The 19451-nt window shown below is 42.6% G+C and overlaps 2 protein-coding genes across 5 annotated transcripts in view; one reads left to right on the forward strand and one right to left on the reverse strand.

Annotated features, from left to right (window-relative positions):
* Positions 1 to 8250, reverse strand: part of MEGF11 (multiple EGF like domains 11) — a 439586-nt gene extending 431336 nt beyond the window's left edge. The window contains exon 1 of the mRNA XM_073801157.1: positions 7852 to 8250. The gene's annotated coding sequence lies outside the window, so the exon portion shown is untranslated. The remainder of the gene's footprint in view (positions 1 to 7851) is intronic.
* DIS3L (DIS3 like exosome 3'-5' exoribonuclease) overlaps positions 1 to 19451 on the forward strand; it is a 34750-nt gene that overhangs the window by 11259 nt on the left and 4040 nt on the right. For 2 of the 4 annotated variants that reach the window (XM_019948576.3, XM_033851854.2), the window contains 9 exons: positions 1395 to 1530; positions 5393 to 5569; positions 7165 to 7243; positions 8247 to 8408; positions 9217 to 9386; positions 10717 to 10878; positions 14144 to 14391; positions 14960 to 15052; positions 17722 to 18255. In XM_019948576.3, coding sequence (XP_019804135.2) covers positions 1395 to 1530; positions 5393 to 5569; positions 7165 to 7243; positions 8247 to 8408; positions 9217 to 9386; positions 10717 to 10878; positions 14144 to 14391; positions 14960 to 15052; positions 17722 to 18255 — 1761 coding nt within the window. The remainder of the gene's footprint in view (positions 1 to 1394; positions 1531 to 5392; positions 5570 to 7164; positions 7244 to 8246; positions 8409 to 9216; positions 9387 to 10716; positions 10879 to 14143; positions 14392 to 14959; positions 15053 to 17721; positions 18256 to 19451) is intronic. The other 2 variants (XM_019948601.3, XM_019948597.3) reach the window with 2 other exon arrangements.

Raw genomic sequence — 19451 nt, forward strand, 5'->3', positions numbered from 1 at the left:
CAGCCAGTCTTATTAAACTGAAATGGGTAGGTTAATTCTAGTAAAGCTGTTTTAGGAAGTGCGGTGTCCTAATTGAGATCCACCTAAAAGCAGAACCTGAAGCAAGGATTTTGGAGGTGAGTTGTTTATGTGAGAAGCAATTCCCAGAAGCAGGAGTGGGGAGAGTGACCCAGAGAAGGAGGGAAAGCAGTAAAGGATATATTACTGCTGAGGGAAACTGAGGCTCAGTCCTCTGGGAGCCATGTAGAAGCCATGTAGAGTGTGCCTCAGAAGTCAGCTCCAAGGGTGGAGGCGAGGGCATTTAGTTATTTACCCCTTTAGCTGAGGGCCATTCCCCGGGGGTGTTAACTCCAGTCAGTGGGCCATTGATGAGGGATGGAAGTGCCACCCAGATGCAGCTAAAGTCAGAGGTGGGCTTAGGGTACAGGTGCACCCATAGCCTCTGCTTCAGTCTTCTGTAGAAGGCAGAAGAGACCTTAAGCTTTAAAATAGCTTATCCGTACAAAACATTTACATCATCTTCTTCCTTATAATTCTTTATCTGTATAGCCATTAAATATTTAAATTCTCTAAAGCAAAATAAGCACTGATATATACTGAGTCCTTAATAGAACCCAAGTTCCCACCAGCAAGGGAAAGCAGATCTTTCCCTAGATTGGGTCATATGTGAGTACTCACACTTACTAACTACACAGTCTTGCACACAGTCAGTACTCAGTGAATCTTTTTTTAAATTCTAGAACTAAAGGAACCTTACATAGCATCTTAATTTGCAGAAAGGGAAACAGATGCCTACAGAAATTGACTCTCTGAGTTGACCCACTTCATTGGACACATGATCCTTTTTTGAATACATGTCCCCAGACCTAGACTCCATTTTCCAATTCAGCTTCTTTTCAGGAAGATTTTCAGACATTTCATATTGGTGGTGCCATATTGGATTTTGTCTTCATTGGATTATGATCTTCAGCTACTTGCAGCCTAGTTTTTCTCTTAGCCAAAGACTTGTTTCTTCATCTTTTAAGCCTCTCACAATTTAGCTTACCATCCCTGTGGTGCTGTGTAGCTCGTCCCCCCAATTAAAATGTGTTAAAAGGTGGCAGAGCCTCACAGTTGCTAGGCCATATCAAGAAATGAAAGCGGTTTCTGTGGTGGTTGGATGTCTTAGAGAAGAAGAGATGTCAAGCATTTTCTGATTCATCTTTGTATCCCCCAGCGTACCCAACCCAGGGCATGTTTATAATGGGTGCTCAGGAAGTATTTGTTGAATGAATGAACGAATGACTGTGTCTATATAAACCAAAGGATAAAAGATTAAAAGCCAGGTGTGAAGTTCTGAACAAGAGCTTGGGTTTGTCTGCCTCGGGAGGGCTCACGTGCCTCTTGCTTTCTAGGAGCATCTACAATGCAGCCACTTGGTACTATCACCACTGCCAAGACAGGATGCCAATCGTTATGGTGACAGAAGATGAAGAGGCAATTCAGCAGTATGGAAGTGAAACGGAAGGAGTGTTTGTGATTTCCTTCAAGGTATTTCCAGCTGGTGTGTCTATATAAGTATGTGTGTGTGCATGAGTGTGTGTGTCTGCGTGTGTTCATTTCCATAGTAGTGCCCGTGAGGCTCTAGATGGCTTTGGCAGTACAGAAAAGGGAAAATAAAGAATGAAGGAAAGGAATAAAGACACAGACCTACTAGAGAATGGACTTGACGATATGGGGAGGGGGAAGGGTAAACTGTGACAAAGCGAGAGAGTGGCATGGACATATATACACTACCAAACGTAAAATAGATAGCTAGTGGGAAGCAGCCGCACAGCACAGGGAGATCAGCTCAGTGCTTTGTGACCACCTAGAGGGATGGGATAGGGAGGGTGGGAGGGAGGAAGACGTGAGAAGGAAGAGATATAGGAACATATGTAGATGTATAACTGATTCACTTTGTTATAGAGCAGAAACTAACACACCATTGTAAAGCAAGTATACTCCAATAAAGATGTAAAAAATAAAAATAAAACGTGAAAACTGAAAAAAAAATAATAGTTTAAAATTTAAATTTAAAATAAATAAAAAAAAGAATGAAGGAAGACTTTAAGAAGTTCCATGTCTTCATCACTCTCCAACTAATTAATCTTGAGTTTGCCAAATTTGGGCAAACTCCCTGTGACTGTAAGGCCTCCAGTATCCAAGACTGCAGCCCAATAAACTCCAGTTCATAGTAAATTCATGTTTATAGTTATAATAATAATACTAGTAGTAATGATGATGATGATAGGTTGAATCTGATAAAACTGCCAATATTCTGTTGTTTTTGACTTACAAAATGGCTATTCTACATGGTTCCACCTAAGAATAATACCCAACGTTGATCTATGCCAGGCACTGTTCTGAGCGTATTATTTCATTTAATTCTTGCAACAACACTATTAGGCAGGTGTTGTAATCCCCATTTTATTGGTGAGGAAGCTAAAGCACAGAAAAGCTAAGCAACTTGCCCAGAGTCACAGGGAGAAAGTGCTGGAAGTGTGTTAGAGCCCAGGCAGTCTGACTCCAGCACTCTGAACCACCATGCTGCCTCCCAGACTGTCTTTCTGAATACGCACAAGACATAGGTTTTGTTTTTTAACATCTTTATTGGAGTATAATTGCTCTACAATGGTGTGTTAGTTTCTGCTTTATAACAAAGTGAATCAGCTATACGTATACATATATTCCCATATCTCCTCTCTCTTGGGTCTCCCTCCCACCCTCCCTATCCCACCCCTCTAGGTGGTCACAAAGCACCAAGCTGATCTCCCTGTGCTATGCGGCTGCTTCCCACTAGCTATCTATTTTACATTTGGTAGTGTATATATGTCCATGCCACTCTCTCACTTCGTCCCAGCTTACCCTTACGCCTCCCCGTGTCCTCAAGTCCATTCTCTACGTCTGGGTCTTTATTCCTGTTCTGCCCCTAGGTTCATCAGAACCATTTTTTTTTTAGATTCCATATATATGTGTTAGCATACGGTATTTGTTTTTCTCTTTCTGACTTCACTCTGTATGACAGACTCGAGGTCCATCCACCTCACTACAAATAACTCAATTTCGTTCCTTTTTATGGCTGAGTAATATTCCATTATATATATGTGGCACATCTTCTTTATGCATTCATCTGTTGATGGACACTTAGGTTGCTTCCATGACCTGGCTATTGTAAATAGTGCTGCAGTGAACATTGGGGTGCATGTGTCTTTTTGAATTATGGTTTTCTCAGGGTATATGCCCAGTAGTGGGATTGCTGTGTCGTTTGGTAGTTCTATTTTTAGTTTTTAAGGAACCTCCACACTGTTCTCCATAGTGGCTGTATCAATTTACATTCCCACCAGCAGTGCAAGAGTGTTCCCTTTTCTCCACACCCTCTCCCAAAACATAGTGTTAAAGGCCAGTCTTATTTGTCCACTGTTCCTCACTCTTCTCTACTTGTGACCATGGGTGGAGGTCAGTAGGGATAAAGGAAGGGGTGATATGTGATACTACTTATGTGAAAGCTGTTGGACCAGCTTGGGGTACATGTAACAGATAGAGGCAGCATTATCGGTGACAGTTTTCTGAGCTGTCTTAAGGACACAGCTCTCCTATTTCTTAGGTACCTTTTCAGAGAGTAGGATGCCTGTTAATCTCTAAATAGATTACTGATCTCAAAACAAAAAAACAAAAAATACATTACTGGTCTCTTCTGCCTGCCCAGTTGGTCAGTCAGGTTCCAGTGGTTGATATTGTTTTTTGATTCAGAAACTAGACGAAGGCCCTCCATTACCCCTGTCAGTTTACAGAAAGTCTAGTTGGATTTTGAATTGTAGAGCCTATGAGGGTTCCCATGTGCATGCATTGCTAAAGATTTGCCAATAGAATTTTCTTGCCCTGCTATAAAAAAGTGTCTGGCATGCCAGAGAATTCCAGGGGCGCTGGATATTAATGGCAGTGTCACTTATTTTTCCTGTCGCAATACATCATGTCTTGTTCCTGCAGAGGACAGTTGACTAAGATTATATTTTTCTACTTTGTATGAAAATTACTTTTCTCTGTAGTCTGGCAGCACCGTACAGTTTGATTTTGTAGAGCATTTCCTAAGCAAACTGTGTGACCGAGGGCTTCATAGAGGTGTATGACAGCAGAAAAAAAGAGATGCTGTGAAGTTCAGATGAGCAGGAAGCCCAGAATTTTCTGTGGAGACTTGAAGGTAGATGGGGAAGAGTGAGGACAATAAATCCCTCTTGAAGAGTTGGTTCGTAGTGGCAAACATTTGGTGTTGATGAGTGATTAGTGACCATAGAATTGCAGTGATGTTAGCACAGACAGAACTTCTGGAAGGACTAGAGAAAGAAAGGAAGCAGTTTGAACAAGACCCTGAAATTAGTGGGAGAAGTGCTGGAGTTGACAGTAAAGATAATTAACTTCATTTTAGTTTGAGAAAAGAGAATGTGCCAGCCTGTAATTTAGGCTTAAAGTAGAGTTAAAATCATACGTAAGTTTGATTTTGTTTAGTGAGGGTGCACCATGCGAGGGCATGTATTCTGGACACAGGAAGTAGATGGAGCACGGTCAGCCTCACCACACCAGCCCCCTGTGGGTGGTCGCCTTGGTGTCTTGTCTAGGGCCTCTCTGAAAGTTACACCAAGAAGTGCAATAATATTCAATAATGTTCTCCTTGGAGGGGACCATGACACTTGTTTCAGAATTATGTTTCGTACTGGGTTGTCACATTGACAGAGCATCAGGTGTCCCCACATGAAAAGTGTGACTACATCTGTATAGTCACAAAAGAAGACGCAGTCCTTGGGGAGTTTATGAGGCTGGATAGCCTAACACCAAAGAACAGAAACATCTTTCCCCTTCTCTGCTCCTCCAAGATTGCCAGGGGGTTGGGGGAGGGGAGACACTTCCTTATTACACTTTACTCCTTGCCACTTTTTGCCTGCTTGTTTAGGCTTCTTATAATTTTCAGATATTTCAGGGTGAAAAAAAAAGAGACAGTGCACACGTAGGAGCTTTTCCTCTCCATTCACTGTGGGCCGTTATCTGCAGCAGTGAGATACGTGTAAAGACAGGCATCCCGGCCGTGTGCACGTACACGCGTGTGTGTGGAGAGGGAGATTTGAAAGTGCAGAGTAATCAGGGAGGTAGAAGCGTTCCACAGTAGGAATGGCCTCCCTGGGTTCCTTTGGCAAGGCTGCAGGGATTAGTGAGATGGTAGAAATGAACTGGTAGCAGGAGGCTTGGGAGGGTAATGCTCATGTAATACTTCTTCAAAACTGCATGCCAGCAGTTCCTGTTCAGGACTTTTTGTAATGCTGCTATAACAAAGAATCATTATCTTCTGACCATGTTTCTCTTGTGCCTTTATTAAATGCAGAATTACCTGGACAATTTTTGGCCTGATTTAAAGGCCACCCACGAGCTTTGTGAGTCTATCCTTCAGTCTCGACGAGAAAGAGAGAATGAGAGTCAGGAGAGCCACGGGAAGGAGTACCCAGAACATCTACCCCTGGAAGTGTTAGAAGCCGGCATTAAGTCTGGGCGCTACATCCAGGTGAGGGTGGTAATGGGGAATCGGCGCCAGGATCAGCCAGTGTGTTTCCTTCTCTTTACTTGCCTCCTGTCACAGGCCTCTGATTTCAAAGGCTGTCAATGAGACGGGCCTCAGTAGGCCAGGGCTGTCGATGTTCAAGGTGATGTGGGAGTCTCCTCTGTAGACAGTGCCCTCCGGTTTGGACGTACTCTCTACTGTTCTTTCTTTTTTTTTAAAAAAATTAATTAATTTTATTTTTGGCTGTGTTGGGTCTTTGTTGCTGTGTGTGGGTTATCTCTAGTTGTGGTGAGTAGGGGGCTACTCTTCATTGCCGTGCGAGGGCTTCTCACTGCGGTGGCTTCTCTTGTTGCAGAGCACAAGCTCTAGGCACATGGGCTTCAGTAGTTGTGGCACGCGGGCTCAGTAGTTGTGGCTCATGGGCTCTAGAGCGTAAGCTCAGTAGCTGTGGCACACAGGCTTAGTTGCTCCGCGGCATGTGGAATCTTACTGGACCAGGGCTCAAACCCATGTGCCCTGCATTGGCAGGAGGATTCTTAACCACTGCGCCACCAGGGAAGTCCCTCTAGTGTTCTTAATTAGGTTACATACCGAGCATTACACAGTACGTTTAAATGCCTCCTGTCACTGGGAAAGAATATATTTTTGAATCAAGGTCTGGAGGTTTGGCAAAATTTTAAAGTTGTTGAAATTTGGCTTCTTCAGGCCTTTGCCATTTTCCTGCCTCTTTCAAGGTCCCCTTTGTGATCCCTCAAAACCCAGGACCCACGTGCTGTCAGGGTCTTGAGAAGGAATCAAATAAAATTGCTGTTCAGATTTCAACAGCTTTATATGCACTCGTGTGTGTGTGTCTGTGTGCACATAACAGTTTTATCACATGCATAGATTTGTGTATTCACCACCACAATCAAGATACAGAACTGTTCTACCACGAATTTTACATTTTCTAACGAGCAACTCAGACGATTTTTATGCAGTCTGAAGGTTGAGCCTACCACTGTAAACTCCTTCCCTAAAATGTGAGTGTTTTAATGAGTATATCTATGGAGAGGCTAATGCTTCCAACTGGTAATGAAGTTTACAGCATTCCTGGGAGGATATTTTGAGGTAGAAGATTTTTTAAAGACCGCTCATCACTTAGGTAAGATAAATCCTGGCACTTGAACCACTTGGTATAGCTAAGAGTATGTCAAAATCATGGTACAGGGGCTTCCCTGGTGGCGCAGTGGTTGGGAGTCCGCCTGCCGATGCAGGGGACTTGGGTTTGTGCCCCGGTCCGGGAAGGTCCCACATGCTGCGGAGCGGCTGGGCCCATGAGCCATGGCCGCTGGGCCTGCGCGTCCGGAGCCTGTGCTCCGCAACGGGAGAGGCCACGACAGTGAGAGGCCCACGTACAGCAAAAAAAAAAAAAAAAATCATGGTACATTCTCTGGAGAAAATAAACTTTGGTAATGAATTATTATTATTCCTAAAGAAAGGGATCACAAACCTTATAAGAATATAATGGGGATATTTTCATTAAAATTTTTAACTGTACTTTTTTGAGGGTAAAGCAAGCAGAAATTTTTCACATTAAATGATTTTTATTTTGATTTTAGGGAACTCTGAACGTCAACAAACACAGAGCACAAATAGAAGCTTTTGTTCGACTTCAAGGAGCCAGCAGTAAAGATTCAGGTGCAGTGTAAACCTTACATAAATTTCCGTACCACTTTTTTATTCTGATATTACACATTGAAGAAAGCAAAGTTGAAATTGTCACATCACGTGTGCCATGTCAAATATCCCTACCTACACTGGCTGTGTGGGATCGTGCGTTGGTTTTTTTTCCTCCCCAGCTTTTTGTCTATAATTCCTGATTTTATGGTAATAACTCTAAAACATGGTAATAGCTAATATTTTACTGAGTGCTTATTATACATCAGATACTGTTGTAAGCACTTCAAGTAGGTATTATTATTGTTTACCACCTTTTACACGTGAAGAAACTAAAATACAGAGAAGCAAAGTGACTTTACGAGGATCACTCACCTGGTACGCGGCGGGGCTACACCTGAGGCTGAGGCAGGCAGGCTGTGACTTTAAGATTTTGCCCTGTGCTGCCTCACTGAGCCGTATTGCCTCATTGGAATTGTATAAAAAGTAACGTCAATGAAAAAAATGTGTAAATAAGTTTTATCATAATAGAGTGTATTGTTAGTTCTGCAATGACAGGGTGAAAGTAACCCTGATAGATAGTCAGGGGCACCTGGCGAGGTTGAGGAGAATGAGAAGCAGTGGCTTACCCCGGGCTTCTGCTCATCAGACTTCTCCCTGTCAGTTCTGCAGTGTCCATAGTTCAGCAGCCCGCTGACCGCTCCCTGGCCGCAATGGCCCCTGAAGTTATGGGAGAGAGTCCCAGTGTGGGCTTACATTGCCTCATGCAGGGAACCTACCTTAAAAGATGGTTGAGAGTGGCCTTATGAAAGCGCATTATACAGCATGGCATAGCAGCAGTGTTTCTTCCTTCCTAACCTGCGGAACAAAAGTTTGACTTCGGTTTAACTTCACCTTTGAAAGGAGGGAGCTTTTATTTGCAGGAATGCTGATTAGATCGCGAACGTATTATGTTTGAAAGACCTCACTGGTGTGGCCTCCCCCTTGACGTTATGGGGTTTCTCTGTACTGCCCCCCAAAACAGGTCTAGTCAGTGACATCCTAATCCACGGGACGAAGGCTCGAAACCGCTCTATTCACGGGGACGTGGTAGTTGTCGAACTGCTCCCTAAAAATGAATGGAAAGGAAGAACCACCGCCCTGGGTGAGAATGACGGCGAGTCCCCGAGTGAGCCCATGCCCACAGGTGAGCCAGCTGTAAAGTTGCCTGGTCGTCCATGTGGAATGTTTATTTTTCCTCTCTTTAGTCCAGAAATATTGCAATTATTAATATATGATATCATCTCTTTTCCTACATTGTCAGTTTCCCCTCTCTGGTTTATTTTATTCTCATCAGCACCCAAATATGCTACATAGTTTGTCTCATCTTAAAATAAAAACCCTCTTAGGGGGGCTTCCCTGGTGGCACAGTGGTTAAGAATCCGCCTGCCAGTGCAGGGGACACAGGTTCGAGCCCTGGTCCAGGAAGATACCATATGCCATGAAGCATCTAAGCCTGTGCGCCACAACTACTGAGCCTGCACTCTAGAGACCGCAAGCCACAACTACCGAGCCTGAGTGCCACAACTACTGAAGCCCACGTGCCTAGAGCCTGTGCTCTGCAACAAGAGAAGCCACTGCAGTGAGAAGCCTGTGCACCACAATGAAGAGTAGCCCCCGCTGGCTGCAACTAGAGAAAGCCCGCATGCAGCAACAAACGCAGCCAAAAATAAATAAATTTATTTTAAAAATAAATAAATGTCACACCAGGCCCCACAAAAGAAGGGGCACACTGACAATGTTAATTTAAAAAATTATCTATCTTAAAAAAATGATCCATTTAATAATAAAATAGAAGGAAGGCAAATGTTTAAGCATCTCTCAACTTGTGTGGATGTGCTTAAAAAAAATGGGATGTTGCATTTCCTGTTTTCTTCCTCACTGCTGAACTGGTCAGAGTCCAGATAGGTGACATCTTACCAGTTAAGGCTTTATTTTGTTTTGTTTTCCCAAAGGCAGAGTGGTGGGTATCCTTCAGAAGAACTGGCGGGATTATGTGGTGACATTTCCATCCAAAGAAGAGGTCCAATCACAGGGCAAAAATGCTCGGAAAATCCTAGTTACACCTTGGGATTACAGAATTCCCAAAATCCGAATTAGCACTCAGCAAGCAGAAGCCCTCCAGGTACCTTTACTCTTTGCCTCTTGTCTTTGCCAGCTTTTGAGCGGTACCAGGAACTGTTAACTCCTTTGCATAGGAAGGGATAAATTAGTGATGGCATCTGGTGTTCTGAGATCCTGTTTTCTAAAAATTCTAAATATATAGAACCATCTGTTAAGTAGTCCTTGGTTAAAAAATGAAGGCCAGAGAGAAACCGTCCTAGAAAGAGCTGTGTAGGACAGCTAGAGAGAACATCCATTATCCAGCCATCCAACACAGAAACTTTTCAATAGATACACTTTGCCAACACTAACAAGCTTTCTTTCAGCAAGCGATATAGAAATACGATGGCTCTGCCCTGTAGGGATGATATAGTGGTACTTCACAGAATCGATTATCCTTAAAGGAATAAGAGCCCTGGAGAGAAGACATAAACAAGAAAGTTAGAAATTAACCTTTACTGTGGCGAAGGGTGTAGGCATCGCCCAATTTGATTTGCCCGATGTTTTGCAGTTTGTAAGTGAGACACTGAAGCAGGATGTCCCCAGCCAGTAATCTGGTCGTTGTGTACCTTTCCATCCCCAAAGCCTCACCCAGGCTCTCTGAGGCCAGTTGTAACAACTGCTTTCCATGTCTATGGTTTGCTGGAATCCGGGAGCATTGGGGTTCAGTTCATACGGATAACCTTCTTCTCCACCAAAAGATGTCTTAAGAAATTAGAAAGTAACTTTAAAGAAATTAGAAAGTAACTCCCCCACACAAAAACATTGAGATTTTTTGTTTTGAAATTTAATTTGGACTATGCATAATTGGGTTTTTCCCTTGTGTCACAAATGTTAACTCGAATGTGTCACAGTTGGCTTTCTGTCTCAGGCTACACTCTCCCTCCCACTTATTTGGTGCGGAGAGGTAATGCCTCCCTTCAAAGCATTGCACTAATCATTTACCTACCATCTGGCAATTTAGTAAAACAGGAAGAACCCAATGAAAGAATAGAAAAGGGGCTTCCCTGGTGGCGCAGTGGTTAAGAGTCCGCCTGCCGATGCAGGGGACACGGGTTTGTGTCCCGGTCCGGGAAGATCCCACATGCCGCGGAGCGGCTGGGCCCGTGAGCCATGGCCGCTGAGCCTGCGCTCCACAACGGGAGAGGCCACAACAGTGAGAGGCCCGCGTACCGCAAAAAAAAAAAAAAAAAAAAAAAAAAAAAAAAGAATAGAAAAGAAAGAAAAACCGCTATTTGCAAATTGGCCACTCTCTTTGGAGCTTGATGCTGTTTATCGCTCGTTTGTTTGGTGCTGCTAATTGACCCATTCGACTCCTGGCGCTGGGCTCATGTTTCCCCTTATTTGTTCAGGACTTCCGGGTGGTTGTGCGCATTGATTCCTGGGAGTCGACATCCATGTATCCAAGTGGACATTTTGTGCGTGTTTTAGGAAGAATCGGAGACCTGGAAGGGGAAATTGCAACCATCTTGGTGGAGAACAGCATTTCAGTTGTCCCCTTCTCAGAAGCTCAGGTCAGACTTCCGCCAGTCCTTTGTTCTGATAAAAGACTTTTTCTACTTTTCTTTTTTTTTTTGCTTTTGTTGTTGTCCGTTTTGTCATTAAGAAAAATCTTTGTACTATGTAACAACCCACTGTCTAAAACCACAGATAATGGAAAAATCTCACTCTTCTTTATTCTGTGTTTGAGCCAGATTGAAGTCAGCTTCCAGTGCAGAGTTAGTTTCCTGCAGCCTCACAGCTCTCAAATTTTTACGTTTTCCTACTGTGCTTACAAATGGTATGTCAGTGTCTTACAGTCAGTATACGTCCATCCCCCGTGGTACTACACGGGTACCTGGTTACAGACCCAACTGGGCTCTGGTCCCTGTCATAATCATTCAACCAGAGGCCTGCAGAAAGCTGCAGGGAGCAGCTTCTTGGGTTCCATACATCTCTGACCCATGGGTCAAAAAATCATGCTCATTATGAAACTGTTTTTGTAATCTTTACAGAAAACAAAAATTCCGTGAACATAAAACGTCAGCTATTTTCATCACTTTATGATCTTTTAAAATCCTTGTAAATCTTGTTTATTATTCTTGCATAGCTATACTCACAGTGTGCACAGTCTATTTTCTGCTTCTTTCACTTAAGAATCATTTCTCTGTATTGACATAGCCTACTTATTTTTAATAGTGGTGGCAATTACTCTCTAGTGATGTACTCTAGTTTGCTTAAGCATTCCTCAATTGCTGAGCGTTTGGGCTCTTTCATTTTTCAGTATTATAAAAGGTGCCACTTCAAACATTTCATAAATATTACTTTTCTTTTTTGATCATTTTCTTCTGGAATGTAATCTTTAAAGTGAGATCACCAAGTCAAAGGGCATAAAAAATCTAAATAGCTTTTGCTATGAATTGGCAGATTGTTCTTCAGAAAAATTGGGCCAGTTTGCACTGCCATCAAGAGCATATGGGTAGCAAGGACTTCCCTGGTGGCGCAGTGGTTAAGAATACGCCTGCCTATGCAGGGGACAAGGGTTCGAACCCTGGTCCGGGAAGATCCCACATGGCACGGAGCAACTAAGCCCGTGCACTGCAATTACTGAGCCTGCGCTCTAGAGCCCGTGAGCCACAACTACTGAGCCAGTGTGCCACAACTACTGAAGCCCGTGAGCCTGGAGCCCGTGCTCCGCAGCAAGAGAAGCCACTGCAATGAGAAACATGCACACCGCAACGAAGAGTAGCCCCCACTCACTGCAACTAGAGAAAGCCCATGCACAGCAACGAAGACCCAATGCAGCCAAAAATAAATAAATAAATAAATAAGGTAAATTTATTTTTTAAAAAAAAGAGCATATGGGTAGCAAATGAAGCAACTGACAAAGGATTCATCTCCAACATATACAAGCAGCTCATGCAGCTCAATATCAAAAAAACAACCCAATCCAAAAATGGGCAGAAGACGTAGACAGTTCTCCAAAGATATACAGATTGCCAACAAACACATGAAAGTATGCTCAACATCACTAGTCATTAGAGAAATGCAAATCAAAACTACAATGAGGTATCACCTCACACCAGTCAGAATGGCCATCATCAAAAACTCTACAAACAATAAATGCTGGAGAGGGTGTGGAGAAAAGGGAACCCTCTTGCACTGTTGGTGGGAATGTAAATTGATACAGCCACTATGGAGAACGGTATGGAGGTTCCTCAAAAAACTAAAAATAGTGGCTTCCCTGGTGGCGCAGTGGTTGAGAGTCCGCCTGCCGGTGCAGGGCATGCGGGTTCGTGCCCCGGTCTGGGAGGATCCCACATGCCGCGGAGCGGCTGGGCCTATGAGCCATGGCCGCTGAGCCTGCGCGTCCGGAGCCTGTGCTTCGCAACGGGAGAGGCCACAACAGTGAGAGGCCCGCGTACCGCAAAAAAAAAAAAAGAAAGAGTCATGTACCACAATGTTCATTGCAGCTCTATGTACAATAGCCAGGACAGGGAAGCAACCTAAGTGTCCATTGACAGATGAATGGATAAAGAAGATGTGGCACATATCTACAATGGATATTACTCAGCCATAAAAGAAACGAAATTGAGTTATTTGTAGTGAGGTGGATGGACCTAGAGTATGTTATGCAGAGTGAAGTAAGTCAGAAAGAGAAAAACAAATACCGTATGCTAACACATATATGTGTAATCTAAAAAAAAAAAAAAAAAAAAAATGGTTCTGAAGAACCTAGGGGCAGGACAGGAATAAAGATGCAGACATAGAGAATGGACTTGAGGACACCGGAAGGGGGAAGGGTAAGCTAGAACGAAGTGAGAGAGTGGCATGGACATATATACACTACCAAATGTAAAATAGCTAGTGGGAAGCAGCCGCATAGCACAGGGAGATCAGCTCGGTGCTTTGTGACCACCTAGAGGGGTGGAATAGGGAGGGTGGGAGGGAGGGAGACGCAAGAGGGAAGAGATATGGGAACATGTGTATATGTATAACTGATTCACTTTGTTATAAAGCAGAAACTAACACACCATTGTAGAGCAATTATACTCCAATAAAGATGTTTAAAAAAAAAGAGCATATGGGTATCTTATTTTCATTATAATTTTTGACAGAGTGGTGGCTACAATAGTAAAATACTTTAGAATATTTTACATTCTTAAGTTTTTATGTTTACCGTTAGTATCTGGAAATTATTTGTTGACTTGTTTTGACAGCTTAGTGAAAATGTTAGAGCAAAATAAAGCGTGGATTAGACTTCACAGGACTAGAATTCTTCCCTTTTAGCCTACTTAACTGCAAATTGATGGCTTGAACAGGTAACAATGCAGAGAAAATGCTCGAGATTGATCCTGCTTCAAAAAGGAATATGCTTTTAATATTTGGGACATGTTGGTTTTTATCCGGGCTTGACTTGAATTAAAAGCTCAAATGGATTTGAAAATGGGGTGGATATTGTACTCTTTATAAGCCACCCATTCATTCTCCAGCCTCCACGACTGAAGAGGCTGTAAACACCCTGGGACATTTCCTGTCCGACCGTAGCGCCTTCAGGGGCATGGGGATTGTGTCTTTCCTATTGACTCCCATATTTCCAGAGCCTAGCACAGCTCCTGACACATTGGAGGCACCTAATAAATAATTATTGCTCAAAAAAAGCAAACATAGGTTAATTGCATAAGGTAATGGGTAATGAATGGGGTTTCCATGAGGTCACATTGAGAATGGTAGAGAGTGGATTTTTATAGGAAATTTCTGGTGCATGAATTGCTGAATCTGGGGACTCTCCTTGTACAGATGTGTGAGATGCCAGTAAACACAGCCGAAAATCCCTGGAAGGTGAGTTCCGAAGAGGAACGAGAACGTAAAGACCTTAGGAAAACCCATCTGGTATTCAGCATTGACCCCAGAGGTTGTGAAGATGTGGACGACACCCTCTCAGTCAGAGCCTTGGATAACGGCAACCTAGAGCTCGGGGTCCACATCGCAGACGTGACGCACTTTGTGACATCGCATTCTTATATTGATATTGAAGCTAGAACAAGGTAACGCTGTTTGAAATCAGCACTGCGATTATGTGTGACTGTAATGTATTTTGTAACTGCTAGTTTCAGATTTTTAAAACAAAGATTTCACAGTTGGGAACAATTCTGAAGATCTCTTCCAGGAAAAAAAAAAAAAATTGAGGTCCACTTCCCCTTTTCCTTTAGAAAAGTAGTACCTTGATCAATTTACCTTTCCTTTTTTAACAATCTTTTCATGTGTTGTTTCCTTCTGAATTGAAATGGGTTAAATTTTTCTTGTAGTAATATCCTATTTTATATAAATACTGGATCATTACACTCTAATTTTTCTTGTACAACTAAGATTCGTACCACTTTTTCTTTTGTCTTTTATATCAGTGGAAGAATATTCAGCCCAAAGCGGTATCACTTAGAAAAGTGGGAACATGGGAATAGCTGTATTACCCAGTCTGCTGCACTTGATGAAAAAGCAACAGCCTTGGGGAGTTTGTGCTGAACTTTCGGCCATTTTCCTCACTGCAGCCCGTACCGTCAGCAGTCCTGCTTCTTGCTGCTGAAGGTCATGTGCCTGCATATGTGTCATTCACAGGGCCACCACTTATTACTTAGCGGACCGTCGCTATGACATGCTGCCCTCCATCCTCAGCGCTGATGTGTGCTCCCTCCTGGGAGGCGTTGATAGGTGAGTTTGTTCATTACTTTTATCATCAGAGCTTGTCTTGCCCCTTCTGTGGTGACTAGTGACTCTCGCTTGTGGCCTCTTCGTCTTCTTTCTGATATACTCTCCTGCCCGCTCCCCACCCCTGCTTTCCCCCTACATCCTCTACACCCTGCTGCACCATTTATTTGGGGGCAGCTTTGTTTCTCTCACCTTCCCTTCCCTTCCGCTCCTCTTTCTCTCTTCTTTCTGTCCAGCTGTGAGGCTGCTTCTCCCTCTTGCTGGCTTTTTAAAGTCAAAGTCTAGGAACAAATGTATATACCTTTGTACATATGTGTTCCCTGGTTGAGGCTGTTTTGCAATGAGGATCATGATCTTAGGGAGTTTTTTGTTTTTTTGTTGTAAAGTTTATGTCTGTCTTTGAATAGATAATAAAACCATGTAGCCCAAAATTCATACGTTCGAAAAGATGTTTAGTGAAAGGCTCCCACCTGCCACTTTCCCTCAGTTACCGATTTCTTCTGTATTTTCCTAGACATAATACTGTAACAAAAAAAACCCTCAGTTTTCCACCTTCCTATGTAGGGAAAAATCCAGCTCTTCCCCGCTACGTCTTTCTTTCCTGTGAGTCTCCTTTGCCTTTACAGGGAACACGTCACATCTGACACTTCTGGTCACCAAACGTGTAGAGGTGTTTCTCTACACCAAGCAGTTCTCTGCAACCCCAGCTGGGTGTCTTACAATTTAATTCAGTTCTGATACTGTCTGCCCAGGACGGCATCAAGTTCCACAGGGTAAAGGACTCAGTCCCACAGGACTGTCCCCACCCCTCAACTTCAGACACCATCACAAGCCCAGATTGTCAGCATGCTTCTGAACGACCAGCTGTAGATTAGAGGTTCCCATGACCCCCTCTTTAGACTTCAGATGCCAGTTGCAAGTCCACATTCTTACCTGTACTTCTGACCAACCGACTATAAATCAGAGGTTCCCAGACCCCCTCCTCAAGTTCAATTAATTTGCTAGAGCAGCTCTCAGAACTCAGGAAAACAGTTTACCTACATTTACTGGTTTATTATAAAAGTATATGATAAAGGATACAGATGAACATCCAGATGGAAGAGATGTGTAGAGCAAGGTATGTGGGAAGGACACAGAGCTTCCAGGCCCAAGGATGCCACTCTCCCCAGCACCTCCATGTGTTCACCAATCCAGAAGCTCTCCGAACCTCACGCTTTGGGGATTTTATGGAGGCTTCATCACGTTGGCACGATCGATCAGTAACTCCATTTTCAGCCCTTCTCCCTTCGCAGGAGAATGAGGGGCAGGGCTGAAAGCTTCTAATCATGGCTTTGGTCTTTCCAGTGACCAGCCCTCATCCAGGAGCCCACCCAGAGTCTCCTCCTTAGAACAAAAGACACTCCTACCTCCCAGGAAATTACAAGGGTTTCAGAAGCACTGTGTCAAGAGCTAGGGACAAAGACCAATATCTATTTTCTATTATTTCAAAAATAAACACACACACACACACATGCATACCTATGGACATGTGGTCTTTCTTTGTTATACAAATGGTGACCGTATGTATGTGTGTGTGTGTGTGTGTGTGTGTGTGTGTGTATATATATATATATATATATATATATATATACACTGTTCAGACCTTGCTTTTTTTAAAAATTAACAATGTATCTTGGAGATCATTAATATGGAAATCATTCCATATTAATAACAGTTATCTGTGGAAATTTAGATTGTTTCCAAACTTTTGCTATTATAAACAAAACTGTACTGAATTACTTGGAATATAACTCATTTCACATTTTTAAAAGTACAGTATCTCTGGAAGATAAAGTCCTAGAAGTGGAATTTCTGTGTCAACGGGTATATGCATTTGTGTTTAAATAGATAATAACCAAATCGCCTTCCACAGAGGTTATACCAATTATATTCTCTCCGTCAATGTATGAGAATGCTAGTTTCCCCACAGCCTTGCCAGCACAATGTTGTGGTTTTTTGTGTCTTTGCCAATTTGAAAAATAAAAATGGTATCTTAGAGTGGTTTTGATTTGCAGTTTTCTACTATGAGTAAAGTCAAACATTTTTTGTATGCCTAACAGTCATTTGTATATCCTTTTCTGTGAACTATTTCATGTTTCTTGCCCCTTTTCCTTTTGCTTTCTTGATCTATTAATAATTGATATCCAAGAGCTCTTTATACATTAAGAAGTTAGCCCAGTGTTTTTTATGTGAGTTGCAAATACTAGCGTGATTTGGTGGTAAAGTGATTCTTTACTAAGTGAACTTTTTACTAATGAACCTACCATCAAGGCTGATATCCTAGTTCACTGTCATCCGGTAGCATTCGAAAGGCTTTGCTCTTCTTTGCTAGCGAGCCCAGGAGACTTAACTCTATCAGTGCTATGCTGTTCTAAGGAAAATGGAGAACCATAAAGTCAGGTTTGTAACATTCCACGTGAACTTATTTCAGATTTGCTCAGAGCTCCCCAGAACCTAATCTAACCTTGTTTTAATTTTAAGTACCTTTTGATTTAGCAGTGGAGTGTTGGATTGAAACATCAGACCAGAGCCCTGTAGCAATGTCATTTTTTTAAATTACATTTAGGGTCTAGTTCTGTTTCTTTCAAAAATGGAAGAATTAAATAATGATGTGAGTGTGACTGGTTTTGTAGGTATGCTGTAAGCATCATGTGGGAATTGGATAAAACCTCCTATGACATTAAGAAAGTATGGTATGGCAGAACCATTATTCGATCAGCATACAAACTATTTTATGAAGCAGCCCAAGAATTACTGGACGGAAACATCGACATTGTTGATGATATTCCAGAATTCAGGGACATGGATGAGAAGAGCCGACAAGCCAAGCTAGAGGAGTTACTGTGGGCAATCGGAAAGTTGACGGACATAGCCCGCCACATCCGAGCCAAACGAGACCGATGCGGAGCCCTGGGGCTGGAAGGGGTAGAGGTTCGCATCCAGCTCGATGAGAAGAAGAACATTCACGACCTCATCCCCAAGCAGCCCCTGGAAGTCCATGAGACGGTGGCTGAATGCATGATCCTGGCCAACCACTGGGTAGCCAAGAAGATCTACGAGAGCTTCCCTCGCCAGGCCTTGCTGCGCCGGCACCCTCCTCCACACCAGGAGTTTTTTTCTGAACTCCGAGAGTGTGCTAAAGCAAAGGGCTTCTTCATAGATACACGGTAATTCCTCTTTTGAGGGGGCAGGGAACTGGAAGGGGATGCTGTGCACTTTTTGATCTTACAGTAGTTCTTAAAATGTGACAGCCACATCTTTGACCAAAAATAGAAAACTTCTTGGCTTTCTTCACTTACTATAATGTAGGTAGAGAGGCTTCTTTTTTTTTTTTTTTTTTTTGCCACACCACGTGGCTTGTGGGATCTTTGTTCCCCAACAGGGGTAGAACCCATGCCCCCCCTGCAGTGGAAGCTCGGAGTCCTAACCACTGGACTGCCAGGGAATTCCCTAGAGACTTCAAATTAAAACAAGTTTATTTAGGCGTAATTTTGACCCACTACAGTTTGTAATATAAAAGTAAGGAACCTGTTATCCTTGATTTAATTTCATCTGCCCCTTAGGCAAATGCGAAGACTTAATCCTCTATTTCAAAACTTTAAAAATGCAGCCTATCTCTGTGGCAATATCGTAAGACACCACACCGATGGTAAATTTATACCATCCCTCCGTAGAATGAGACGTTTTTACTCCCCACCTCCAGGATAAAATATTTTCCCTGTTAAAAATGATGTATAAAGGGGATTCTTTTTTCAATATTTTGTTGTAACAGGTGCTAATTAATATATCTTTTATTCATTTATGAAAATGGATTTTTTTGCCTCTCTCTTTAGGCGATAGTATCTCTTAACTGGTTTAGTCCGTGGTTGAGCTCTGAGTGCGTGCCAGACGCACATGCTAAGGGCTTTCAGGTGTTAGCTTGGATCATTCATTCATATTTTACAGATAGGGAAATTAAGTCTGGAGAGGTTAATTTGCCGATAATTTAGCAGCTGGTTAGGGCAGAGCCAGGATTGGAATCCATGTCTGTCAGACTTGAAAGCTCACATTAGTGCCCACTCTGTCACATTGCTTCTCCTTTTATCATCCGCCGTTCTCCTTCCCCATTTCTCTTGGCAGGCTATGGTACAGAACTGAATTATATACTATATTATTAAATTGTTAATATAACTCTATATTTCCTGGGTTTTAAAAAATTACTTAAAAGTAAGTAAATAGAATGCTTCCTCTCACCCTCTTTAAAAAAAGAAAAAGGTTTTCTTTTTCTGGGTTTCTTTTACTTGTGTACCTCAGGTTTAGTTCTGTTTTGTTTTTTAACTCTCTCTGGCTCAATAATTTTTTTTTTTTTTTTTTTTTTATGGTT

The sequence above is a fragment of the Tursiops truncatus genome, chromosome 2, assembly GCF_011762595.2.
Source record: "Tursiops truncatus isolate mTurTru1 chromosome 2, mTurTru1.mat.Y, whole genome shotgun sequence".
In the NCBI taxonomy this organism is placed as follows: Eukaryota; Metazoa; Chordata; class Mammalia; order Artiodactyla; family Delphinidae; genus Tursiops; species Tursiops truncatus.